General features: G+C 37.7%; 1 protein-coding gene across 1 annotated transcript; it reads right to left on the reverse strand.

Annotated features, from left to right (window-relative positions):
• Positions 1-4,364: 4,364 nt before the first annotated feature.
• Positions 4,365-27,907, reverse strand: CASP7 (caspase 7). The gene is made up of 7 exons (XM_051618870.1): positions 27,846-27,907; positions 25,859-25,971; positions 9,874-10,022; positions 8,887-9,015; positions 8,222-8,397; positions 6,592-6,730; positions 4,365-5,970 (listed from the first exon to the last, which is right to left on the reverse strand). Exons 2-7 carry the CDS (start codon positions 25,969-25,971, stop codon positions 5,747-5,749), a joined length of 930 nt encoding a protein of 309 aa, XP_051474830.1. The 5' UTR covers positions 27,846-27,907; the 3' UTR covers positions 4,365-5,746.
• Between the last annotated feature and the right edge of the window lie 92 nt (positions 27,908-27,999).

The raw sequence follows: 27,999 nt of genomic DNA on the forward strand, positions 1-27,999 counted from the left end.
GGTAGCCAAGAGAGTTAAGAGAGGTAATTCCTTTTGTTCTGTGTGCTGCTGAGCAGCATTTCACTACACACAGTTGTTGAAGAAAATAACAAATATCTCAAGTGTTTATTTTCATAGTGATGATTAAACTCTATAAAATAATATATAGCAAAATCTATGAGAAACTATAAAAATAATTATATTTATTATTCATTTAAGTATACTACTTTACATAAAATGTTTAATATTACAAAATAGACCATATATGCTAGATTTTCTTTTATTATAATATAACTATAAAATCATTAATGATAAAATGTATACGTTTTTATAGGCCAAAGAAATTATTTGCCTAGGAAGTAGTGAGAAGAGAATTTCATTTTGCTGCCAAGAGAACTTAATTTTGTCTCTTCCTTTGCATTAGATGCAACACCTGTATCCAAGGAATATTGGATTCCTTATGTTTCTGACACTGCCTTAGCAGTGTGATCAGCCCTGTATAAAATAGCCATAGCTTGGCCTAAAGATATTTAGAAAATCTAGTCATAACAGTATGGTAGTTAGAATAGTTTGCAAGTCTGTAGCAATTTATAAACAGTGATGAAATAAACTGCACAGCTTTCTAAGTGGTGGGTTAGTATAACCATTTCAAAAGGGGTAAACAGTATCTATGTTTCTTTATGTCAACTTATTTTTGCAGTTTCTCCTCAAATATTACCAAGGAGATGGGAATCTCACTGTAAAGCTGAGACTAAGTTAAATAACCAGCTCATTGGCATAGCCAGGCTGTGGCAGTGACAGAAAGCAAGGCTGGCAGGGAGGCAGAATTCACTGATGTATTGACATGGACTTCTCTGAAGTTTTGTTAAACAAGCCTTTAACAGAACCTTGTGTGCTTTAACAGAATGTCACGTTCTGACCGTCTACACAGCACATACACCTTGCACACTGGGCTGTTTTTTATTGTCTCACAGTGGCTTTCTTCTTTGTTCAAAATCAGATATGGTTTCTCTCATTTATTTGTATGTCTAATTTTAAATATCATGCCTGTAGCATCATTTAGGAATCTTTTTAAGTTTCCCTTTGCCTTACCCCAGAGATCTATTTCCTTGCAAAATCAAACCCTTTCCTTTTAGTAACTTGGCTTGAAGTTGCCTGTCAGCTACAAGGAGTTTGCACAGTCTCCAAGAAGTGTGCCACTGAAGCTGCAGAGCCTCTTCTGGGAAAATCTAAAGGATCCCAAGTCATGTCACTCTAGTTCTTTGCTGAGCTACCTGGATTGAGAGGTTTAAGGGTTTTCCTTTGCTTCTGTCTCTTCAGTGATTTACTGCACAGTGCCAGAACATGGTATGGCTGGGAGTGGTGGCCAGAAATGGTTGGTTATTTTCTGGCCTCACTCACCTAACATGGTGGGTTGCAAACAAAAACTTACTTCTGACACCCAATTAAATTTACAGACTTCCACACCTCCTATTCCAGGCAATACATGCTGCACATGACAATGACTGACCAAAAGCTTAGGTCCACTGGAGAAACCTGCTTGTACTTCTTTGCCTTTTCTTGAGAAAAATGCTGTGACAAACTGCTATCAAATTGTCTGCTAGGGTTTTTGTCTATTGCCTACCCCAAAAGAAAGGACAAAAAAGCAATTTACAAAACTAAAAATGACTCCACCCGAAGTCAAATTGTTAATGTCAATAGTATGGGCACATGCTAGAGGCTGTAGAGAAAGGCAATGTCAAGTTTTCAATGTGACTGACAGTCACTGTGACAGGCAAACGATGCACCTCTTGCAGAACAGTGTTTAAAGAATCTCTGACAGGATTAAAAGTCTCTTCTAGGTTTCAGTAAAAGTCAAGATTTGCAGGTGGGAAGGCAAAAACCTGTGAGATCTCACTTTCTCACTTTGTATGTAGGGAAAATGGTTTTAATTGTTGCATTTAATTTTTTCTCTTCAGTGGAAAGCAACATCTTAAACACATTATGTCTAATTCAGAATAGACAATGCCATTGTTATCCCCCCCCCCCCCCCCCCCCCCCCCCCGATTTTTGTATGCCTGATGTTAAGAGATTTGTTTATTTTCAACCTTTTGAAGTGCAATGAGGCATTTCAGTCAAAATGCAAATAAAATGCTGCAAATTATTAAGACATAGGCTATTCTAAAACTTCAAAAATACAACACCAAATAAGGGAAACAAACTCTGTTAATACTTATAGGCAAAATGTCCTTAAGGTATGGGGTTTAGAGAAAAAAACTTCAAGTGTTTCCAGATTCCCTGTATTCCCTTCTGCAGCAAAACACAGTGTGTCCATGCCCTGCATCGTGACTGCCTTCTTATAGTCCAAGTATGAATACAAACATCCTGAAATATGACCTGCAGGGAAACTCCTGTTTCTGCCCCAGGAAGGAAACTAAAGACTGTTCTGAAAGGGGAAATCCAGAAGATTAAGATTCACTCACAATCAATGAAAAAATATGTACATTTGAAGCAGCCATGGATGTCTCCCATGCAGAAAAAAGCCTGGCCTTGTTTTTGTTAGTTGTTTCTAAACAGTCTCTTTGATTCTCCTACAATTGTAGGGTCAGTCTCTGCTTTGGTTATAGGTGTTTGGTTTTTTGTCTCCAGAAATATCTGGCATATCAGTCATGATAACAATTTTATACACTAAACCATTTACCTGATCTTGCAGGTGGTGAGATAATTGCTTTTAGAGAGAAAATAGTTATAAATTTACCAGGAAATAAGCTAAAATGCCCTACAGTTTATAATCTACTATTCGGCTACCTGGCCTTGCTCAAGTGCAAGAGTCAGGATTTCTTATTCTGAATGGGTTCCTTCAGGCCCTTGGGCTGGCACAGCCCTTTGTGTGTAAACATCATCTGTGTGATCTAGTGTGATCATAGATGTGATCTCTGCTGGTGGGAAATTTTCTTCTTAAATCATATTAATGCTTTTTGGACATTGTTTAAAGTAATGTTCCATCTAGCAGAGGCACTGGTACTGACAGAAGGGAATGGCTATTCTAATTTATGTTTCCAAGTTGCTTTCCTCTCTTGTAGTGTCTTCAGTTACTTTATGCTGTTTGTATATTTCTAATACTAGAACTAGCACAAAGGTGGTATAATATTCAGCCTCAGTTTCTTCCTTTTGCTGTAAGTCAGCAGGAAGAATTGCTATGCACCTACGTGCCATACCATCTTTTCCCAGGAAACCTTTGGTCTACCAGAAGGCCTCTTACAAATGTTGAGAATTGTTGGTTTGCCACATCAGAGCACTTAGAGCTTCAAATAACATTACTGCTTTGCCTTTTTTCTCAGAGAGACAGTTACCATTTCACCTATTAGCTGGGTATTCCCAAGCTATCCATATTTAGTGTCTATCATAATGGTAAATGTGCAACAAAATCTGATAAAGACCAGCTCTGTCCACCTGTTTTTTGGGTTTTGGTTGTTTGTTTGTTTTTCTTTCAGGGAATTATGTCCAATAGGGTGAATATTTTTCCTACTCATAGAGGAAATTCACTAATATTAACTCCCCTGATTCTTAGCAGCCCCTTGCAGGCTGAACCAGACTATTTATAGTAATATTTTTTATTTTACCAGTGCTCCTAAGCTAAGATAAATTCTCTATAGCTTTTTTCAAAACAAAATACCATTCTCAAAGAACCTTTAAGAAAAAAGCACTACAGGAGAAGAAATGTGGTCCTTACCTGTTATGCTGCTACATTCCTGGCATAATTTTAAAAAATTACCTCTTTCAGAGCCCCTACTTGGGCATTTATTGTTAAGTCTCTCTGGCTTCCGAGCTACAATGTATCTGAGTAAAAGCATAATTTTTGAGACGGGAATATTGTTAACAATATTAATATTGTTAATATTGTTAAATATTTTGAGACTGGAATATCTAAAAACAGGGTAAACCTTAAGCAAAGACACATTAATGAGTTATAAAGACATGAAAAAGCTTCCAAAGAAGTAACCAATCCTGAAGTATTGACTGGACACAATTCTGATGGTAAAACAATACTTTGAAAAAATAGTTTAAGATGGAGCTCTTTACCAGAAATAATAGGAAGATTATTTTTATATGAACTCCTAGACCAATGTACAGTTTACTGTATAAAGACATTTTATACACAAGACAGGATTAAATGCAGGTAGATCAGGATTCTTGTATTCAAACATTTTCAGTTTCAGTTTACACCAAGAGAGGATGTAGCCTCTAATCCAAGCCACCTGATGCCAGCTTACTTTTCTAAACTACTTTTCAACTGACACTGTAAACCTTATCTTGACAAAGATGCTGAAGACCATCTGCGTTCTTGGCTGAGGAAGGTTTTGGGATGGTTTTGGTTGGTTTTCACTTCACCAGGCAGATATGAATAGGAAATTTTAAAAAAAGGTCTTTATTGATTTCATGCTCGAGATGTCCATAAAACAATAATTTATTTAATATAAACAACTGTAAATTTGACTGCATGAAAAAATATATGCCTCATTATGCCCCAGTATTTGCAAGAAAATAAACTTAATAATTTGGTAACTTGGCTTTAATAGTTATGCACTTATTTTCTTAGAAGATTTCAAGAGAGTATAGAGTGCAGTAACTAGGAAAAGTGAACAACTAATCATTTATCAGTTTAACCAAATCATTAAACTTACTTTTTTTTGAGCTAGTTACCAACTTTAAAGAGAATATAAAAAGTAGGGATATAAACATTACTAATATAAGTCCAAAATACAAAATCAAGACCATACAGTAACTAAAAAGGCACTTCTGGTTTCTGATTCAAGTAAGTATTTCCAGTCTTGGCAAAATTCCTCACAAGTAGAACCTATATCAAAACACACATTTGTTACTGGAACATAGAATTCTATCATTTCAACATTCAATTTGATGTTTTATATCAAAGCCTTGGCATTAGCTTGCTGTTGGTTGAAAACTTTAGAATCAAGACAAACATTTTTATTTCTGCAAGCAGAAAAACTGCAATACCACTGTATCAGCCTCTTCTATCAGTTAATTGTCATTTGCAAGGCAAAAATCTTTACAATGGTGCTTTCATAAGGCATCATTCAATCACAGTTTGCCAGTCTTTTAGAAAGATATTAATTTTGATTTTTCTATTTGTTACATTTCCATACTATTCAGGTAAACAGTCTACAAATACTGATTTATTTATCCATCTTATGCTAGAGTGATAACTAATTAAATTGACTTCCAGATTAAACACAGAGCAACCATCTGTCTTCATTAATAATGTTCATAAAAAGGAAATGAGACTAAGAAACACCCTTTTAAATAGCTACAAACTGTTTCATCACTGGACATATCCATAATATGATGGTTTTTGGAAATCTCCAAGGAAGTTATTGTTCCATGAGCTAGCAGTGAAAGAAATTATGGAGACTCATGACTTAATTTTTTTGCTCTTAATTTACAATCTGTTTCCTGGAATAAACCTTTATTGGTCAGGTAGCTGACTCTCAGAACATAAGGCTCTTCAGTAGCCATAAAAAATTACAGCCACACTAAGGGAAATCAAGCTGCAGTAGTTAGTATTAGCTGTCAGGTTGGCTCACAGCATTTATTTCTTCTTTAAAATCTTGCATATTGTCCATCCATCAGATACCTTTGCTTATACAATATAAAAATCTAGTGTAATTACTGTTCTGTCATTAAAAATGTTACTCCAGCTTATGATCAAGTTTCCACCCAAAACCATAGCCTGATCTTTCATAACTGGGTGCATTAAAATACACATTCAGAAGTAAAGTTCCTTAGTGAGCATAGAGACCACGCAGGGAATCTGCTTCTTCTCACTGAAGCGTGGATCATCAGACTGTGACTCAAAATTTGTGGCAACCACATAGTTGACCCGTGTGAGGATCTGCATGATTTCAAGTTGTTTTCCATGCTCATTGAGCACAGAGCACAGAGATTGCACAAACCAGGAGCCTCTTCCAGGATTCCTCCAGGAGTAATAACCTTAGAGAAAAGACAGATAAAGTACATGGCATTATTTTTCCTCTTTTTTTCTTATTATCTTGTGCTGAAGAATGGAATGGCAGAGAGATACACAATAATTTGTGTGAAAGATTCTGGGCAAAGAGTAACAATACACACAAGAAAGTTTAATTCTTATCACTTGTGTCATGTATTTACTTCACAGAAGTGGAGAATGATGTGTATTAACTCTCCAAACTTCACACTACTAAAGTACAATTCCACAATTTTGCATTTGGGAAACTGCAAGAAGTAAGTTTTCAGGTTTTTCCTCTTTAAGGGTAAGTTTTGTGCTGTAACTCTTCTTCTTCTTGCCTTGATCACAAATTTAACATAATCACTAAACTGGGACATGGAAGGGTAGGATCCCCAGAAAACAGTACTGCTTTTACCATCTGTAATGTCTGTGTCTTCTCACCTGCCACGTTTCCCACTTTTGCTATAGCTAGTGTAAGAGGGATGGATATAATACACCAGACCAACATACTCTGGACCTCAGTGTTTTGTCCATCAGTGCACAAAGTATCATCAACAATGGTCAGTCTACAGTTAAGTCCACAAGTTTTTAGTCTTCTCTTCCTGCTCTGACCCACTCTTCTTTACCTGGCACTGTGGAATATGCAAATAAAAAATCTGCTTCTACTGGAATTTTGTATCTCGGATTTGCATCCGTTTCCAGAGTGTCATTTGCAGGTCCAGAGTCAGTTTGTATACCTTCATCAAACTCAGAGCCTCTGCATGCCTGAAAGCAGTGAAGACAAAGATAACTTGTTCAATAAGGAAAAACAATGTGTTATAAAAATAAGTTTTCCTTAACATTTTTAAGTCAATACTGTTTTAAGCCGTACTTTGCATGTATTAGAAGCAGAAATGCAAGTCTAGGGGACATCTAATTGCTCAGTAATAAAGTTACTAGCTTACCCATTTTAAAATATACATTACATGCAGTAAAGGGAGGTAATGGTGTTGCAGAGTGTGGATCTCAGTGGATTGTCAAAGTGCAAACCCAGCATTAGCTTATTCTCCCCATGATTAATTTTACTAGTCTGGAGTCATCCTCAGCACTGAAATATTACATGATGTCTTTAACAGTAAGACTGCTGGAAAATTTCTTTGCAGCAGACTACACATGGCCTTTGGTTCCTGACATGCACTGCTGTGGCGCTACATTCCACAGAATAACAAAATCACATCCTGAGGTCACCTAGACTGAGCCCTCTTCTCAAGCATGGACAGCTACAGCAGATGTCTAGAACAGTGTCCAGATGGGTTTGGAATATCTCCACAGATCGAGACTCTACAATCTGGGCAACCTGTTCCAGTGTTTGACCACCCATTTCAAGTATATTGCATTTTTAACGTTCTTCCATTTCTCTCTTTTTTTCTTAATTTCCTCTTAATCGTGTGGTTTAGCTGAAGAGCATAATGGGACAAAAGTCCAGGTTGGTAAGTTTCAGCTCTTGATCAGTAGCTGTGACTGACAGGTCTTATAAAAAAATAGCAGTCTGATGGGCTTATATAATGGGAGCCAGTAGCCCTTAAGATACTTTGAAAGCCAACAAAGTACACATTCCAAACTTTTAATTAAAAGAAAGATCACTTTAGTAGTATAAAGAGCTTTAAATAGAAACAGCTTTCACTTTGAGGTTGAGGATTAATGGATGAAACAGCCTAGGGAAAACCACATCTGCTGCAACTCCCATATGTACATAGTACTACAATAAAGAAGAATTCAAATGGTATGTTCAGTTAATACAGTTTGAAACAGCTGCCTTTAAAAGCTTAAGTAGTATAAAATTAATTATATGCTAATGCAATATAATTTTTTAGTCTACTGAGGAAGAGAAAAAATATTTTTCTAAGCAGAATGCAGTAACTTGTAGAGACCAGGATAGTATTATTTCTATTGATAATCACATATTGTGTTCAGCTCTGTTCGCACCAGAGGGAGTTTATCTTTCTGGTCTGAAGTTCATGTATTACCAAACACAAAGAGAAATAATGCACAAAATTACTATGACAATATGCTATTTACATCTGTTAATTTTTTACATAAATTATCTTATAAAAACAAACAATATAAGGCACCAATAGTCAAGCCCTCTCAACACATTTCTTCACAAAACCTCAATTAAAATGAAAAGTTAACCTGCAAGTTTCTTCTAGAGCAGATAATCCACTTGGCATGTTTTCCTACTGCAGCATTAGGATATATTTACCTTAGGGGTATTACCTGAATGAAAAATAATTTGGGTTTTCCTATAAGGCTTTTACACTTGTCTCCTCTGAAGAGCGCAGTCAAACTCTTGATAGCCATGGGTCCATCAGTGCCATAGATGAGGCCTTCTTCTCCATGGCTTAGAAGGATACAGGCAAAACAAGCAGCATCACTGTGATTCTCCTCAGCAGCTACAAACCAAACGCTTCTTAGCCAAATGACAGTAACATCTTAAGTGAAAATTATACTTAGTAGACACGTTTTTCTGAGATTATACATACATTGGGCCTCAACTGGAAAGTGTAAGATAGAGTGGATAAAGATGACATAATGCAATTTTAGTAATGTGATAAGCACCATGAATGCATTCTTCATTTGTCACCAAGTCTAGCCTACTGGAGTCAACAGGCTGGACTCTTTATCTAATATGACAAGACTCTTCACCTAATACATAGGACAGCTGCTTCACCTAAGAAAACTCTGTATTCCTGAACTGATGTTGGAGGGAGAGCTGGGGAATTAAGCCTAATCCATTCAGAATATGAATCCTATGTAAAAAATTGCATGCAGTGGGTCCTAAGAAATCTGTTCTAATTCAACCTGCTTTGAGCAATGGGTAGAGTTGGTGACTTCCAGAGGTCTTTTCCACTCTAAATTATTCTATGATTCTAAATTTTTACCTTGCTTCAGTAAATGTTCCATATCACCACGGCTTCGGTCATTGTATGTGTGAACATCAAAACCTAAGTTTCTAAAACTCTTAGCTAGATCTCCAGCATCTTTATCAGTGCCATTGCGTGTTCCCATTCCTGCCAGAAAACAAAGAATATGGTTGATTGCACATGACACCATTCAAAATAATTCACGTGTTCAAAGGTAAATTTTTAGGTTTATAATTAATAAATCTAAACAATGTCAGGGTGAGGTGGTTTTAAAACAACCCAGCATTCTCAGCATTGAGAACAAATTTTGGGATTTGTTTTAATGCAAAATAATGCAAGGTTCAATGTTAACACATCTCTCATCCTGAAAAACGTTGGCATGCCTCCAGCACGTGGCAACATAGAAGCTCTGTGGATTATTCTCTCTCCTTTTGGTTATGCAGTGTAATGTGCATAAAGCACCCCAGTGAAAAACTGTTGAAGAGAGTCCCTTTGATGCCCCTATAAAAGAAACTGATGTAAATTCTTTTGAGTAAACACTTCATTCAGCATATTTGCCAAGTCTATAGGAAAAGACCTATAAAGTTGACTGTAAGTATCTGTCTGCTTTGAAACTGTACATGGTCTGAAAAGTAAATGTGAATAAAGTATAGCTACTAACTTTTGTAGCTCATAGCTGTACCTCAGGGAAAAAGAAGTTATAACATATGTTGTAGATGCCCAAGTTCAAATTTTAAGAAGACAGCCTTAAATTCTAGGATAAGGGTTTAATTTGAAGTTGGAAGAGCAAGGTGACATGCTCTTTGAATATACTGCAGAAAAGCTGCAAAGAACCATTTAATATAAGTGTTAAAAAATGGGAATAAAATGTAGGAACAACTATTTCTCAAAAGAGCTACTTACATTCATTAAAATTCCATGTTTTAAAAATGAAATCCTTATGGATTAGTTAAAATATAAAAATCCTGAAGTCCGAGATGAGCATCATCAAAGGAAGACCATTACCTGTTTTGTCTTCAAAATTTTTGTTGTTTATAATAATACATTTGCCAACTTTCTTGTAGTCCATATTATACTGGAACGTGGGTGTAACAATTCGGTACTGGTTACTGAGAGAGGACTTTGGCTGGTTTTCTTCTCCATTCTTCGTTTTTCTATGTGAAACAAATGAAATTATTGTTAGTGGCCAGTCACATGTAGTGTTCCTATTTATTTTAAGTGAAACTATTCCAGCAGCCCTACCCAATGTTTTTTCTTCTCTAATGTTTGTTTTCTTTCTTCGTATTTCAGACTGAGGCATCAAGATCTTGTGATTTCCATAAAGTGATTATTGTATGTGATTGCATTCTGATGATGGTAAAATGACTCTGGAGTGAACTGCAGCCAACATCAATATACACAGATCCCAAACCACAGATAAAACAAATGACCTACACATGAAGTCAGGCTGGCAGTAACCTTTTGCAAATGATGGTTCTGGACATATTTTACTTTTATTATAAATAATTAATGGGAGGACAGACTCCTCCAAGCACAAGGAGATATGCTGTTTACCCAATAGCATGATTAGACTTTTTAATTTAATCATTGTCATCCCTAAATTCTGTGAAGATTAAGAGTGAGCAGTAGGTAGTTTCTACTGACAAAGGCTATAGATGTGAACAGGTCATGTATTAATTTGATCTGCCAAACTGCAGCCTGAACCTATGCAAGAAATGAAGCACATTTTAGTGTAATTATCAATTCCTGAACTTCACTTTAATATAAACAAACCAAACCAAAACAAGCTATAAATGTTCTGTTAACATGACTGTGTAGTCATCTTTCTGCTATGTGCAGGAGTCTTAGGTTGGATTAGAAAGAGATGAAAATAGATGGCACAGACATTAGTCACCAATTGATTCTAAATAAAGTATTGAGAGCTACAACTACAGCCAGCATGCACACCTGAAGTATAAGCATGAGGAAATCAGCAGTACTTGCTTTTAGAGGTGGAGTTTTTTTGTCCAAGCAGGTGGCTTCAGATGTTGGTAACATCTCCTAAAGCAGAACTGAAGCCAGTGAGAGGATTGAGAGAGAATCTATAAAGGATTTGATTCAACTTCAGAACTATAAAAAAGCTTTGGAGCAAGCCCAGTTAGAAACAGTGCTCAGGAAAGGGCAGAGAAAGTTATCAGCACCTCTCTTATTTATTTGGTCCAGCATCCTGCTTCAAATAGTATTTACTGTTGATGCCTGAGTGGAAAACACAACCTACTTCTGCAGCACAAATAACTATAATACAGTTTGGTTTTAACAAAATTAGATTTTTCCCATAATCTCAATTAATTTAAGTACTTTCACTATTCTCAATTTGACATCTTTCTAAAGAATTACTAAGCTATTTGCTTCAATAATAGCCTGTAGACAAGAGATTGCTGCAAATTGATTAAATGTTGTTCAGGTAACCTACTTTCTTACCTTCCTGATTTAACAATTGTTGTCTTTTGGCTTTAAGTGTCCTCTTTTTTATTACTAGAGGGCAAGGGTAATTGGAAACTATAACAAACTTTTTCTAGATGATTCATTGTGTTTAAATGCTACCGCAATACAATTTTGAAACAGCTTCTTCTTATCTTTGAGCTTCCTCATGTTCTGTTATAAAAGGCTAAATTAAATAGCTGCACCTGGCAGGCTTTCTCTGTACTACTTGTCATCTCTCCTAGAGACTGCAAAACAAGATATTGAATGTATCTACTTGAGGATATTGTCTGATACTCTGGAAATACAGTTTTTTCTGGCAAATTGCAAGTATTCATATTCTCTTTGTATATTGCTTCTTGAGGGCTCTGGGACCAATAATTAAATATGTTTTGCCTCAAGAAAAGATTTTAACCATTTTAAAGAATTATCCATAGCTGTATGATGTTAATACTACATTTTACTTTCAAAGAGATCTTGGATTCTTATTTTAGCCTAAAATTCCCCTGGCTCCTTCATCACTTGACAGCTCTCTGGCAAAGAGAGAAAAAGAAATTTCAAAACAACAAATAACCAGTCAGGTCAACGAAGAGGCTAATTTCCTCAGTCCACACTGATTCAAGTTTATACAAGTCTATCCAGCTTCACTGACTTCCTGAAAAAACTGTATGACTAACAGTGGCTGTTATACATGATGGGATATTTCAGTTTCTGTGTATGTGCAACCCATGAACAGTCGTGAACACTTGGCTCAGACCCACACGAGCAGCAGGGTATCACGTTAGCACTGTCTGCTCTCCTAAAATGCTGGAAGTGATCTAATTCTAGTCCAGAACTCATGCAGATATGTTACCTCACAAAAAGCCTCACTGAAAACAGCAGCTGGGATTAAGTGGCAGAGTAATGTAGCCACACAACTTCTCTGAAACCACTTCACTTCCAAGTTCAATCGTTTGCACTCATTCATGCAGAAATACTTGGGAATTAAGAGATGTAGCTACTACTGCCAGTATTCCCACAAATACACCAGAAGCTCTACACTGGTCAATGTTAAATATCACAGACAAGCCTCATCAGCAGGGTACCACACATAACACTACCACTTCCCCATCCCTTTACAGAGGACAGTGTGGATTTTCCTAATGATTCCTTCCAAACTGAACAGGCTAATGGGATACTAAGCAACCACAGCATGCTTTGTAGGGTTACAACTAGCATGTCTTTACTGGCAGCCAACAAAAAGTTCCAGAAATCTTTTGGTATCTGCCCAAACTAAACAAATAAGGAAGCAAAGACTGTGGAGTACCCATATCCTGGGCCTGCAATCCAGAGAGAAACTTTTTTGTTCTGTTCTCTGTGTCAACATAGTGCAATAAGGATATTGCTTGACTGGACTTAACTGACAGTATACGGTCCAATCTTTCCGTTTCAACAACCTAAATCAAACCTTCTAATAATGACTAATAAAGAGCACTAAATATGTAGTAATCAGTCCTTAAGGGAAATGCCCTGAGTGATGGGCTGGCTTATGGCTGAAAGCCTAAAGCTTTCCAGCTAATTTTTTATTTTCTCAGCTTTAAACTGGTCACATGAATATAAACGTTTACTGCTGTTGTTTTTAGTAAGAGTTCTAATCACCACAATTTGCGAAAGAGTTTCCACAAGTTGGTTACATATTGTTATAAAATATTATAAACTATTTGCCCTCAGTTTTATTTCATTCTGTCTCTCTAACTTCCAGTATCTTTAATTTCTCACATTTGGGATTCCAACTTGTCCAGACTAAATAGAAACTTGAACTTTATTACTGTGTACTCTTCAGCTTTTAATTACAATTGGGCTGTAACTCCTCACTCTGCTAGTGGTCACTGATCTTTTCCTTAGACAGAAATATTCTTCCTATCAGTGCTCTCACATATTTCATGTTCTCTCCCTCCAGTCAAGGGTTCAGCAAAATTGAAACTCCACTGTCATATAACTTGCACATTTTGTGTGTCGCTAAGTCCAGGCCCCTGCTTGACAAGAGTATATCCACGAATGTGATTGCATTACCACCATAATGATTGGTGATTCAATACTGTGTTCTGTTCTGGAGCCCCCAGCATATGGAGAGGGAGCTGTTTGAGCAAATCCAGAGGGGGCCACTTTCATTAGAGGGCTGGAGCACCTCCCTCTATGAAGACAGGCTGAAAGAGTTGGAGTTGTTCAGTCTGGAGAACAGAAGGCTCAGAGGAAATCTTATAGTGGCTTTCCAGTACCTGAGGGGGCTAGAGGAAAGCTGGAGAGGGACTTGTTACAAGGGCATGGAGAGATAGGACAAAGGGGAACAGTTTCAAACCAAAAGAGGGGAAATTTAGGTTAGACATTAGGAAGAAATGCTTCAGTATGAGGGTGGTGAGACACTGGCCCACGTTGCCCAGGGAAGCTGTGTCTGCCCCATCCCTGCAAGTTTTCAAGGCCAGGTTGGATGGGGCTTTGAGCAATCTGGTCTATTGGGAGGTGTCTCTGCCTATGGCAGGTGGGTTGGAACTAGATGATCTTTAAGGTCCTTTCTAACCCAAACCATTCTATGATTCTGTGGGAGGAGTTTCCTGGTTTGTTCCTGTTTGTTTGCTTTGCTAAGAGGAAATCAACGTGTTAATTAAAATGAACTCTAAAAAAGGTATTACCGAAGGATTTCTGGGCTTTGAAAACAGCTTCAGTCCCTTCCTCTCCCAGGAAAGTTAGGGACTTTTGCTGTACGGAAAAATGTAAGCAGATTAAAAAATTCTGTAATTGCAACTATTAAATTTAAGGAAGTTGACATTCAGAGGTGAACTGATTACATTCATTTCTATTTGAAGTACACACAAAAGAAGAGAACTCTGTCTCACTCCATGAAGTTCAGCAAATTTGGGCTTTCCTTGGTAAGGAATATCACAAAACACTGTCACAGTTTTTACTCTGGCATGTTTCTTTAATACAATGAGCAACTGTGAATAATTTTTTAATGACTGATAACAAATTTTTGTTAAAAAGAAAATTTCCCTTGAAAAAATATGCTATCTTTGCAGAACAGCTAATCTCAGGTTCCCTTCTGGAGTCCCCATGCTTTTTGGCACTGGAGAACAGTTTTATTTTAGTTTTTGTCACATTGACAGCCTTTCTGTTGGGTCCAGGGAAGATTTCAGCAGTGGTACAGTGACAAAGTCTATAGTACAAATCTGCTCAGGTAATCCATCAACATCCAACACATCTTTCATACATTAAATGTTGTGGGATGCAAGTATCTTAAAACTTCAATGCTCTTTATTATATTACAAACAACTGAGATGTTTCCCTCATGACTTTTACCTTTGGAAACCTCTTTAGAGGCTTCATTTGAATAAATAACCCATGGAGTTACAATGCTGTGGAGTAAGTGTAAGGGACAATATGTTACAAATTTAGTTATAAGACCTCTGAAGAAACTTACATAGCCTATATTGCTGATTGAATGTTTGGCAGTTTGTGTTGCTCTATGCTGTTCTTTCTAACAATCTCCACTGCTTCCATCATTGCATGCACAGTATAAATGATGTTTGCAACTACTGCTCATCACAGGTGCTGTTTGATCTCCTGGGGAAAAATGCTGGATTGGATATTTTTTTTTAATAGGTAGTTAAAGGATATATAGGAAACAATGAAAATGCAAGAGGATTGTATTGCAATTCACGAAGCATCACCAAGCGTTGTGTAGTAAAACTGAGTGTGCTGGACACCAATTCAGTTATTCTCCCAAAAGAACTGAACAGGAAACAGAATTCATAAACTAGACAAACAAAGGTTCAATATTTTGTTTCTACCTTAGTTTCAATGATTAGTGGTCTATTAATATGTCTGATACTTTCTGATGATCATGCATTAATATGTCGTACTCCTACATAACCTTCTCTCTGCCGGATTTAATACTTTTATCCAGCTTTAATACTTTTATCCAGTCTAATTTCGCCATATTTAGTACACTCCTAATTACTGTACACTTTCCCCTCTTTGGATTTTTTTCCTCTTGAAACCTATTGGCAATAACAAGCAAAAGACACTTGTTAAACCTGACTAGAGCTTTTAGATCTTAAGTTCTTTAAGACAGACTCTTTGTTCTTTGTCAGATCCTTTTTGGTAAAGTGTCACACAGATTTAGAGCTGCATGCAAATAATATATTACCCTGTTGCCTTTTCCCATTAATATTGCATCAGGTTGGCAGAATAAATGTGGTCCTGCAAAACTGAATATAAAAGTTCCCCAGAGAGCATCTAAAAGCTATTTCACCTATGTTGCTTACTATGGCAAGGAGATGTCTTACACAAAATGCATGAAAACTGACAGCTGCAATTGAATTGCAAATATAAACAAATAATACAAAACCACCCCTAGAACATTAAAACACAAAAAACAGTCAAATGGTCCTAGATTTCTGTTCCCTCTAACAGCCTTGTTGTGTTTGTTACAGAAATTTCAAATTATTGTGAAGCATGCCACATGCTGGAGTCTAAAGTTAATAGTTATTAGTGACATATAAATTCTGTGCAATCCTTGCATATTCATATACTACTCTGATGAAGTTCTTAAACCCTGAAAAGTCGTTTTTGAAGGGGGTCGAGGGAAGGGGTGAAATAAAGACAAATGGCAAGTGTGCTTACTCAAACACCACAGCTCCTAACAAACGTACTCCAATTTCCTCCTGGGAGCAGGCCTACTAAAAGCAACAGGACTAGTAAGGCAGTAAAATAATGCCTGCTTTTAACTGTTCTCAGGTTCAGGGCCTTAAAAATTATTTAGCCCCCAGCTTCTTTTTGGACTGCAAATTAGTTCATGACTTCTTAAGGACATCTTTGGAATTGGATTGTCAGCTGACTACACAAAGCCAGTGTAAAAGTCAACAGAGACAAAGTCTTTTGCTTGAACAAAGCTAATGGACACAGTACTTCTTGTTTCTCTGGAAACCCATGTCCTTCTTAAAGCTGTAAACACACTAGTTTTGAAAGGAAAATATTGCTGTAGCAGTCTTGAAAGAAAAGAGTTAGGTAACCAATGGGACTATTTCCTTGAACTTTCCTTGAACTTATTAAAGTTAATAATGGATTTGAGAGAGACCTGAGCTATCAGTAAAAGAATTCTTTGCCCAAGATAGGACTGAGTTCATTCATCCAATAAAACAACATAATAATTAAAACCTACTTTTGTTCTTATTGTGACATAACTAGCAGTACTGCTGTAGATTTTGTCAAAAAATTTGCAAACTTAAATGCTTAACCTTTTTAAAGAAATTCTGGCATTCTCCTAAGTTTTCTGTAGCCTGATAAGGTCCATGTTTAGGTCCAGAGTGTGTGAGGTTGCTTTACTGTCACAAACCTCCTGGAAAAAAAATATCTTGAAATAAAGGCATTCTTGCTGTCCACTATGGAGCCTGACATGGATCTCAGTCCAGAAACAAATTCCTGTCTTTGGTTACTGCACATTAGCTTCCCTGAAGAGATAAAACCACTTGTGCCCGCACAAGATAATTTAATGTCAACTGCAAAAATGATATGGTTGCAGTCCACAGAACATGGCATTTGCCCAAAATATATTTTAACCATAAAGGCCCCTGGGACTTTGGCCTAACTAACAGTCAAGACATCACAGCTAATCACATTGCAGCTACTTAGCTGAACTACAACAATGGCTACTTGTATGTTCCTTTGTAATCCCAATCTAAAGTGTATTGGGGCTGCACCTACCACAAAGTTTCACATGTGCAACAGTCTCAGAGATGAAGAAAAGAAAAACAAGTGGTAATTTGCAGTAACAACTCAATTGAATGTGAACACACTTTTTGTTTGTTCTCTTGCAAATCAAGACACAAACCCTTATTCAGTAGTTTCTACAAACCTGCAGCTTCTGTTTAATCTGCAGAACATCCTCTAGGTTTACACCCAACCTTTTTTTACAAGATCCATTTATAAATCCATTAGACACATTTATAAATTATTTGCTTAGTAAAAGTGCCTCCTATCCTCTGATCTTCCATCACCTATATATGTGTATAGTGCACTATATATTTGTATATTACAAGCAAATTATCTTCACACTTTAGTTAGAGAAATGAAATACATTTTAAATCCCTGATTGCATGACAATTTTCAGGCTCTGAGCTACTATTGTAGCTTTTTGTCATCCCATTTTAGTTTCAGATCCTTCTCCAATTAGGAGGAAGAATCTTCTCTAAGATCTTGGAAAACAAATAAACCCAGCCCAGGACAACTGGAAACTCATTGCGTAATGAAAGGAGTTGAGCTGTTTGAAAAAGCAAACCTCAGGCTACAACTTCTGGCATACTTTTGTATATTAGATATATCTTTGGAGTTCTGATAGTTACAGCTAAATATGTCTTCCTCACCTTTTAACTATGTGTTAGTGATGGCCTTAACATAATTAAAATTAAAACCATGGGTGCATTTTTATTTATTACATAAAAAGGAAGCAGACAAAGTGCACTGGGGCTTAGCCAGCTACATTTTGTAAAAAAAGTTTCAACCCAGACTGTTATGTCTTATACTGTCTGCATTTTGCAACAGTTAAAAAAGGCAAAGGGGAAAAAAAGAAACAGGTAGCACTGTCCTAGTTTTTGTGTACTTCATATTTTAAGTATCATTTACAGCTTACATGACAATGTTGTGGTTTAAGGCTTGCAGCAGAGAGGACAAAAACAGAGCAAGTTCTAAACTCTCAATCATCAATTTGTAATTCATCTCCAGCTTCCTAATTAGCTACATGGTATCTGCTGTGCAGGCCTCACAATATTGTATGCAACATAATATTCAAATAACATTCAAAAGGTAAAATTTTACAAATAAAGATTATTGCTTGCTGAAAGCCTTTCTGCCCATTTCTAGAAAACTTGCACGTACATACCTTTCATGGGTGTTCTGGAAATTGAAATGTTACACTATCATATCCTAGGTAGTATAATGTGTGTAGACAACTGCCAGTAGACTATATGTATATATATATATACATATATATATATATAAAAGAAAATAAAAAATAAAATAAAAAATAAATAAAAAAGATAAAACCTCTGTCACCTATAGTAGAAACTAAGAGCAATTAACAGGTATATATTGCTATATGAACTGTTTGTAAAATGACTCAAAATAAAAGAAACACACACACACACCCCCACCCCCCCCCCAATACTATTTCACTGTGAACACTCTGGCTAAGTTTAGCAATTGCAAAAATGCCAATAGGGTAGCTTGATCTAAGCACTGAAACTGAATTTTTAGGGTATTAATTCATGAATTTTCCAGACAGGGGCTAAAGAAGGAAAGAGATAATTAGCATTTTACAGTACCTTGGCTCGTCATCAAATGGTACTCCACACTGCATCTGAAAACAGCTTCAGCTTGTCCTCAAGAGCAAGTCTAATCTCTTTTGCTAATGCTAGGAGCCCACCATGCTCAGGGTTACATTGGAGAGGGAAACAGGATGCTCTCTGTTCAGGCCCAAAGATTCGCATGTGTCAGCAGTGGGTCACGCTGGACTTTTCTATGCAAGCTGAGGTCATGCAGGCCTGACCTACCTTTGCTGACAAGCAGAAAACATGCTCCCATTGCTCTGATTTATCACTGTTCCTATGTAAGAGTGTAGGAAAATACAACAGATCTTGAGATGGAGGTGGGACAGCAGGCTCCACTTCATAACCTGATCCACTATTACTACAATATTTAGACAATGAATATTTCTAAGAAAATAATTCAAATTATCATAGAATCATAGAATGGTTAAGGGTGGAAGGGGCCTTCAAGATGACCAGGTTCCAACCTCCCTGATATGAGCAGGGACACCTCCCACTAGACCACATTGCAGCTAACATGCACAGTTTAGAAAACATCTTTGTATTCTAATTCATAGAGCTGTTTCCTATATGTTTACCCTGAAACAGTTTTGGTTTATTATAAACATGGCTTAATTTGGTTTTGATTTCTTTGAAAGCTTAAAAATGACACTACATAGTAGATTTCCTCCAAATTGTGTGTGATGACAGCCCAGAGTTTGTTGTGATGAAGGAAACAAATTACTAGACTAAACAGGAATTAGGATACTTGCCTCGCTGTTGTGATTGCTACAGATACATACAGTTCACGGATAACCCAATGTTTGCTGTGCTTCACCAGATAAAGGCTCTAAGGAGACCAGAAATAAACACTGATGGTGAATTAATGAGTTCTTACACTTTAGACTAGACACTTTTTCAGATACTTGTGTTTTCCCATATGGTACATCCAGTAAGTGTTCAAGAAAAAGTACAAGCACTGAACATGATTTTCAGTACTTGTTAAATACTCCTGCAGTGCTCTCCAAAAGTTGAGTTCCAGACCTAACAAAAACTGTAATAACAATAAATAAGTAAATAAAGAAACCAAACAACCTCTGGCTTAAAAGAGAGTTATGAAACTGAAACATTCCTGTTGCTTTATGTTAAAAACTCTTTATTGTGTAGATAGGAATTAACTTTAACAAACTACAGATGCCAGAATCTATTGCTCATGAAACTTTATTGTTAGGGCTTTGGGGGGAAATACACTGATATTTACCTTATGCAAAGTAAAACCCACACTGTCCAAACAAAATTAAAATTATATTGTGCTAGACTTTGGAGCTGGGATATTAAAAGGAAAGATGATCACCCCTTTACAGGATAGACTAAGGTGATTTGGTTACAGACATAAAGGAAATATGAGGCTGAACCAAGGGTTCAGTTCAGACCTCTGAGTTGCAGCCCAGAGCATAACTTCAGATAATGACTAATCAGCTGTTACTTGCTTTTAAGTAACTTGCTATTTTTATTATATCTAAGGATAAAAGAGATATTTTTCTTAGCAATATTTATTTCTGAAAGGTCTGTAATATTCTGTCACTGAAACACCTGTAACAGAACTGCATTACTAATTTTATAAGTGTAAAAGTTATGATAAAAAAAGATAAGATATCATTCGAGGCATCATCTGGATTTGAACACATTAATTTCAAGGGAGGAACTGCTGACAGTCACTCAGTGGAGGCCACTATGGTTCCTTCAGAAGCATATGGTGCCAGCACTAATATTTCTTCTACAAAGCAAAAAACTAATTTAACTAGATCAGCACCAGTGTTTTCAAATGGCCCAAAGAATACAAAATGGGCAACTCTGGAAAACATACACATCTGCATCACTGGGAAACTGTTCTTCATAAAGTTCTACCTGCAAAGCAGCGTCTTACAAACCAAATAAAAATAAGCTGTTGGTAACCAAAAGTGGATGGAAAATAACTCCCCAAAAGACAGAGGAACAACAGAAAAGTAAAGATTAAACAAAGACATCCATGTCTATTACAGGTCCACAGCTGAAGCTCAGCTGAGGCTGAATCTCAAAACTAATAATTACTATTTGAAAGACAAGGCTCTTTATTTGACAAATGTGGCTATACTGAGATACATCACTAAGTTAAACCAGACAACTTTGGTACATCAGTGCTTCCCCACTTTGATGCTCTGTAACCGAAATAAAAACAATGAAATACAAATGAAAAGAAAACCTTTATATCCATGAATCTTTTTGATCTAAGTACTAGTTCACAAGCCTGGCAGATATCTTAACTATGTAACTATCATAACCATTCAACTACAGAAGGCAAGATGCACACTGATGTTTACTGCAAACTTTCAAATGAATTAAAATGAAAAGCCTCAAACCTTATAGTGGCCTGATTTGGAAGAAATAAATACCTTACAGATATTTTGGGGTTGCAATGTTAAACAGCTGAAGTCCTCTTGGTGGTTATATGACATTATACCCCACAAGCCTTTCAAATTTCACTGAAATTTTCTCACAATATATTTCAGGGAACTGGCCTATTTAGTCTGAAGAAGAGAAGGCTCAGGGGAGATCTTATTGCTCTCTACAACTATCTGAAAGGAGATTGTAGAGAGGTCTGTGTTGGTCTCTTCTCCCAAGTAACTAGCGATAGGATGAGAGGAAATAGGTTTAAACTGTGCAAAAGAAGTTTAGGTTGGATATTAGGAAAAAAATATTTACTGAAAGAGTGGTGAGGCCTTGGAATGGGCTGCTCAGGTATGTGGTGGAGTCACCATTCCTGGAGGTGTTCAAGAAGCATTTAGATGTGGCACTTCAGGATATAGTTTAGTGGTTGTGGTAGTTGGATTATGGTTGGATTCAATGATCTTGAAGGTCTCTTCAAACCTTATTGATTCTATGATTCTACATGAAGGGCACTACAGAATCACAGAGTTTCAACTGTATTAGATATTTGCAAGAATTGTTAAATATATATTTAAATTATGTTTTCTGTTTCCAGATGAGAAGGAGAAAAATTACTTCAAAACAAGACAGTAGGGAAGGAGTAGATAAAAGTAACCAGTTCTGTACAATTAAATTAGAATAGAACTGGTACCTAGATGCTACTAACAACCACCCTTTTCTCCATTATGCTTCTTCACTGAAATCTGTAGACTGTCATGATTATTGACAGTGCAAGTCTACCAAGCTTTGGGAATTTTCAGATGTGGCTTTAAAACAAAACAAAACAAAACAAAACAAAACAAAAAACCAAACAACTTTCATTAGGAGTAAAAGAAATCTTAGCTCTACTCAATACAGTGGAACCACAATTTTACTCCATTTCATGTCACATGATGTTTCCTGGATAATAAAATAGGTTTGCTGCTATGAATCTCCCTACCTGAGTTCCCCAATAAAAGACAAAAGAGAGCAAATGAAGATATTAAATCATCCTGTGGAGAGTTACAGCTATTTTTAAAGCCTCAAAAGTGCAACAGGGACACATAAAGCATAGAAAAGAAACATTTATATGGGAAAAATGATATTAGTTTCTAACTATCACATAAAGAATGAAAATACGCATTTGTAATCCTCAGTTCAATCTTTGCTTAACCATATTTCAAAATGTTGTTGCACGCTGGCTTGCCAGAGTGTATCCTGCTGTTTCTGCTTTCTGAAACATAACTTTTTTCTTTGCAACTGTAACTCTCCCTTAATTTTTGTCCACATCTTTGAAGTCACCAAAACTGATACCCTCCTGCCATCTAGTGGCTGACAAACCCCTAAACGAAACACTACCGGCAGCTGTTAATTCGAAACTCACTTCATTAAACGTTTTTCCCCATCAATCACTTTTCCCCCACCAACATTAGCTAAGTACTAGCGCTTTTTCAAAGAAAAGGAAATAAGTAGAAGATAACTCCCCTAAACTGTGGTGCAGCCAGATGAACCTGCCACGCTGTGACTTGATCTGAGCTTCGTGACCTCCATGGAAAAGCAGGCTCACAGACTTCTTGGAGAGAAATAAGCTGTAGTTTATTTAGAGAAATAAGATTTTCACTCAGTTCTATCACTGGTCATGGTAGATAAATTTCCAGTCACAGCCAGAGAATGGTGAACTGTAGATGTGAAGCTACTGGAAACAGCTGGTCTTTCTGCACAGTTTTGAATTCAGTTTCTCACTGCTTTTTTCTCTTCAATTTAAATTAACGTGCCTGTTTAACAATAGAAGTTACTTGTTTTCCTATTGAGCTTGTAAGTTTTAAGCAATAAAAAATGAAACACAATGTGAAATTCCATTGAAAGGTCCACACAGCTAGTAAAAACTGGGTTGTAAAACAAAAAAAGGAACCATAACATTGTAGTCAATCTAAAGCTTTCTAGACATTTTATTTTACAGGTATTAATTTCATGTTGCATTGGCAATTAACACACAGAACCGTGCTGGGTCCAACTAAAAATACATCTAGCCCAGTATCTTGTACTGACTTGAAATGACTTTTAAGAAATCGAACAGAAGAAATTTGATATATAGTATTTTCTCAGAGAAACCTGATTTAGGAACATCTTGCACCAAAGATTGATATTCCCACTGGACTTTTCTCCCACAAATACATCTCATCTCTTCTGAACTCATCTAAAATCTCGACATCTGCATTATCTTGTGACTTTTACTTCTAGAATTGCATTCTGCCCTATGTGAAAATTATGTCTTAGCAGTTGTTTTAAACCTCCTGCATGAACTTTTCATTGGATGTCCCCTAGATTTCCTGTGATGTACAAGGAGTGATCATTCTCCAGTCATCTTCTCCTCCACTACAGTCATGATTTAAAATCATACACCATCTTCCTTTATACTCTCATATTCCTATCTTCCTTCAGGCAAAAGAGTTTTAGTTTCCTAAGAAAAAGACATTGTCAATGTGCTTGGATTTTTAAGACTTTTGTTGTCAACCAGCTCATTCTTCTTTAGGCAATCATCACCTTCTTCAAGAAACTGATGGATTTCTCACTTATTTTTTTTGCTTCAAAGTCTTAAGTTGAATCTTCTTAATTACATTATATTTAAACTGTGCAAATGTTACTTCTAAAGAAAAATGTTTCAAATTCAAGGAATTTCTGAAAGATTAATGCCTCATTATTTGAAAAATTTCTTACAGGAAAAGTGATAGGAATGCTGATTATTGCCTTTCCTTCAGGAATTATTAACTTCAAACTGTGAAATTTAATAATAGTATTAGCGTATCACCCCTTATAAAGAAGACCAATTCAGATATTAAAACTCACATTTTACCAAGTTTAAGAGAAACTTTTGAAAACTGTTTGACAAGATTTAGCAACAAATATTATGCTGTCTATTTTGCATGATGTGATTCTGCTAACATTACTAATATACATCATAAAGCATATTTAAGGAATGATAAAATGAGACAGAGAAAATGAAGTTATTTGCTTAACAGCGCATGAAGAATCCTAAGACTAAGGCATCTTCACTTCTCTCACAGATTTGTTGCCCCCATTAGACTCATATAATAAGCAGCAAAAATAAAATTATATTCTCCATGTGCTTTCTCTGAATTATACTGTTCATTTGAATGTGAATGTTCCATAGTAAAAAAAAAAATATATCAAACCTCTCTGTAAATACAACAGTCTTTGTAATAAACACCCCTAATAAAATCTCTCTACATCCATGAAGTTCACATATGTGAAGTAGCTATCTGCAAACGATCACCAGCATTTGTAAATTTTGCATGTTCATTTTTCATTTTTTTTGCATTTTCAATCACATTTATCTAGTGTTTTCAGGAGAATATACAAGCAGTATATAGTTATTGCTTCCTACACGTTTAATGATAGTCAAGTTATGCTTCAGTGAGACTACCATATCTTAAAATGAAAGGCTTTTAATTTATTATGTAATGGCTTATGTCTCTAAACTCAGTGAGGCTTCTTTGTGCTACAACCTAAATGGCACATCCAGGCTTTAAACTAACTGAAATAGTCAGCAAGGGATTTTGATGATGCAGGAGATTAGCTGAGCTGAATGCAATAAAATAGATAATTAATGGCATATTTAATTGCAAGCTCCACCAAAGGGCAATGTTTAAGACAAGGGACTATAATTGATGCTAAATGAACTTAGTGGTCTCTTGACTACCAAATAAAGCTTATGGCAGACACTATAGGTTTCCCTGTAGGAAGATATGATAGATGCTTTAAGGTACAGACCAGATAGATTAAACGTATACAACAAAAACCATCTCCATATCCAGACCATCTAGGATATTTTGGACACGACAAACTGAACACCAAAATCCCATCAGAAGGGAGGCATGACAGCTGATGCAACAATAACAGGAATAAAAGTAGTAACTTATCTGGATAGGTTGGAAGAGTGGGCTAACAAGAAACTTACAAAGTCTACCATAGACAAGTGTAAGGTCTTGCACCTTGGAAAACATAATCCAGGAGTGCAGCACAGGCTGGGATCTAACTGGCTGGAGAGCAGCTCTGTGGAAAGGGGACTTGGGGGGTCTTAGTGGACAACAAGATCAATATGAGTGAATTGTGTGCTTCAGTGGCAAAGAAAGCCAACAAGATGCTGGCCTGCATCAACAAGGGCATCACCAGCAGAGATAAAGAAGTCATCATCCCATTCTACTCAGCACTTATTAAGCCACATCTGGAATACTGTGTTCAGTTTTGGTCCTCACTATACAAAAAAGATGTGGACAGGCTGGAAAAGCTCCAGAGAAGGGCCACAAAGATGATCAAAGGACTGCAGTACTAGGAAAGGCTGAGAGAAATGTGTTCGTTCAGCCTTGACTAAAGAAGGCTTAGGGAAGATCTTATCACCATGTTACAGCACTCAAAGGTGGCTGCAAAGAAGATGGAGACTCCCTTTTTACAAGGAGTCATATGGAAAAGATGAGGGGTAATGGATATAAGTTAATCCTGGGGAGGTTCCAATCGGACATAAGAGGAAAAGTTGTCACAATAACAATCAGCCATTGGAATAATTTCTCCAGGGAGGTGGTGGATTCCCTAACACTGGACACTTTAAAGATTCAGCTGGACAGAGTGCTGGGCCTTCTTGCCTAGACTGTGCTTTTGCCAAGAGAGGTTGGACCAGATGATTTTTTATGTCTCTTCCAACCTGGTATTCTATGATTCTGTGAACTTACTTTCCAAAAAGTGAGAATCTGCTGCTTCTGTCTGGCCTTGCATCAACTATATCATTGTGATCTTCATCACCACTCTCTTGAGTACAGGGATCAACATGCTGATCTCCCGACATCTACAAATAAAAGCAGAAGAATGTAAGTGTCCCTCAATGAACACTATACTTTTAGAAATACTTTCATAAACCAAAGCATTAAACCAGATACATGTGAGGTTTTTAGTCCATTATGCTGTATACTACTTCATCAACTAAGAGTGGCTATAGATTTCTGGCACTGAATTAACATGAGATTGCACATGCTCAGCTGTCTGTATTGCCTTGTGACAGTTACCAAAAGTGACTTGTCTAATACCACTCTCAAAAATGCAGATAAGAACAAAAGTAAACACACTTTTATGTTGAGAGATCTTAGGACTAATTCCCAGAAAATTTTTCACGGTCTGGAAAGAAATATGCTGGGGAGAAAGCAAGGACAACTAACAGAAAAATATTTGTAACTGTAATCCTATCCAGTATTAAGACAACCAGAGAGCTCCTGTGTTTTCATTTGCATATACACAGTCAACGTGCACAAGAGAAAAAAACTCTGTATTATCTTTCATGGATGGGATCTTAGGGTTTCGTTTCTGTTTTGTCTATATCAACATATGAATTTTATATTCTTCTCATAATTAATTAATACATGTGTACAGTTGTTAGGGGGAAAAAAAAAAAACAGTTGTGAAGTGTTTCTTGGAAATTAAAAGGCATTTTCATCACATAGAGGAGCTTCTTACATGAATTGCTGTATTTCAACCAACATTATTTTTGTGACAGTGTAGGCTTGAAACATCTTCACTCATCTCAAAAGCAACACAGGGCACTGCTAGACAACAAGGCTGAGCTGATCTCATGACTTTTTCCTAATGAAAAACTGCTCTCTCTCCTCCTCTTCCATGTTCTGAGTTGCCAACTCAGGAAGTTTATTTAGAGGCAAAAAACTACAGGAAGAGTGATTTTTCTGATAGCGCAAAGACCTACACCAGCCCAGTGGGGGTGAGAGGAGCAGTGGGGCAGCCAGCACAGGACCTCCACCTTCCCTTGCATTGCTATGTGCTCAGCCACCTTCTCCAACTCTGGCTCCAGGTTTTCATGTGAAGGAGCCGCAGTGATACCCACCCTTTCCTCGTATTCAGGCAGATTAAGCTTGCTTTTATAATACATTTACTCCAAAGAGTACGTGTCTAGATTTAGTTTGCAAAGTACCTGGTGACCTTGCTGGCAGCTCAGAGGCTGCCAGCTGGGCCCTGCAGCTTCATGGCTGCCGGCACCACCCCAGCTGGGCTGGTCTGGGGCACTGACTGAGGTTTTTAAGACACCTCAGCTGGTCTGGGGCACTGATTAAGGTTTTTGAGCCACCTGAACACTAACAACAGTTCCCAAAAGCTGAGGTCTAGGTGTGGCTTTGACAAACAAATACGTTTCTCGCCGTCTTTTAAAAAATAAGGCCAGAAGAGCGCACAGGCCGTAGGGTGAGGAGAAGAGTAGCACAGGGGCAGCCCCGGGGAAAGCAGCCCCGCACCAGGGAAGGAGGAAACGGGCTTCGCAGACGCTACCGAGCCCGCACACGGCGGAGCGCGGTGCCAGCCGGTCTGTCCCGCTCAGGGCACGGCGGTGCAGCCGGTGCAGCCGCCCGCAGGGCCCACGCGTTCAGCGCTGAGCGAGGCAGAAGCCGCTTCCTCCAGCTCTGCCCGTGGGCGTCAGACGCGAGTGGCGAGCAGCGGGCTGGGCAGCCAGGCTGGGGCCGGAGGGGAAAGGGAAGGAGAAGGCGCGGAGGAGAGGGAAGACGGCGGCCGGATGCGGGGAGGGCGGGCAGGCAGGCAGCTGGGGGCAGGACGGGAGTGGGGAAGGCGGCGAGGCGGGCCGGGGAGCGGAGTGGGCTCCCTGATGCGAGCGGGGAGGGCGGCTGGCGCAACGCGGGGGGGGCACGGAGCTGGGCAGGGGCTTGCCTTGGAGCTGGGCAGGGGCTTGCCTGGGCGCTGGGCTCCGGCGAGGCTGAAGGGAAAGCGAAAGCGACGGGGTGACGGTGCCCGCCGGCTGGCAGCGGGGCGGGGCGGGCTCCGCGGGGCAGCCCCGGCTCTGCCTCGGCCCGGCGGGGCGGGC

Source organism: Apus apus, chromosome 4 (genome assembly GCF_020740795.1).
Source record: "Apus apus isolate bApuApu2 chromosome 4, bApuApu2.pri.cur, whole genome shotgun sequence".
Taxonomy (NCBI): Eukaryota; Metazoa; Chordata; class Aves; order Apodiformes; family Apodidae; genus Apus; species Apus apus.

What these genes read in the sequence shown, in the direction of transcription:
- CASP7 (XM_051618870.1), bottom strand. Translation starts at nt 25,971, where the DNA reads ATGTCGGGAGATCAGCATGTTGATCCCTGTACTCAAGAGAGTGGTGAT. An exon ending in AGATTCTCACTTTTTGGAAA is followed by an intron (nt 10,023 to 25,858) that starts GTAAGTTCACAG and finishes TGTTTCACATAG; the next exon opens with AAAAACGAAGAATGGAGAAG. An exon ending in CCAAATTATTTTTCATTCAG is followed by an intron (nt 6,731 to 8,221) that starts GTAATACCCCTA and finishes CACTGCTTTCAG; the next exon opens with GCATGCAGAGGCTCTGAGTT.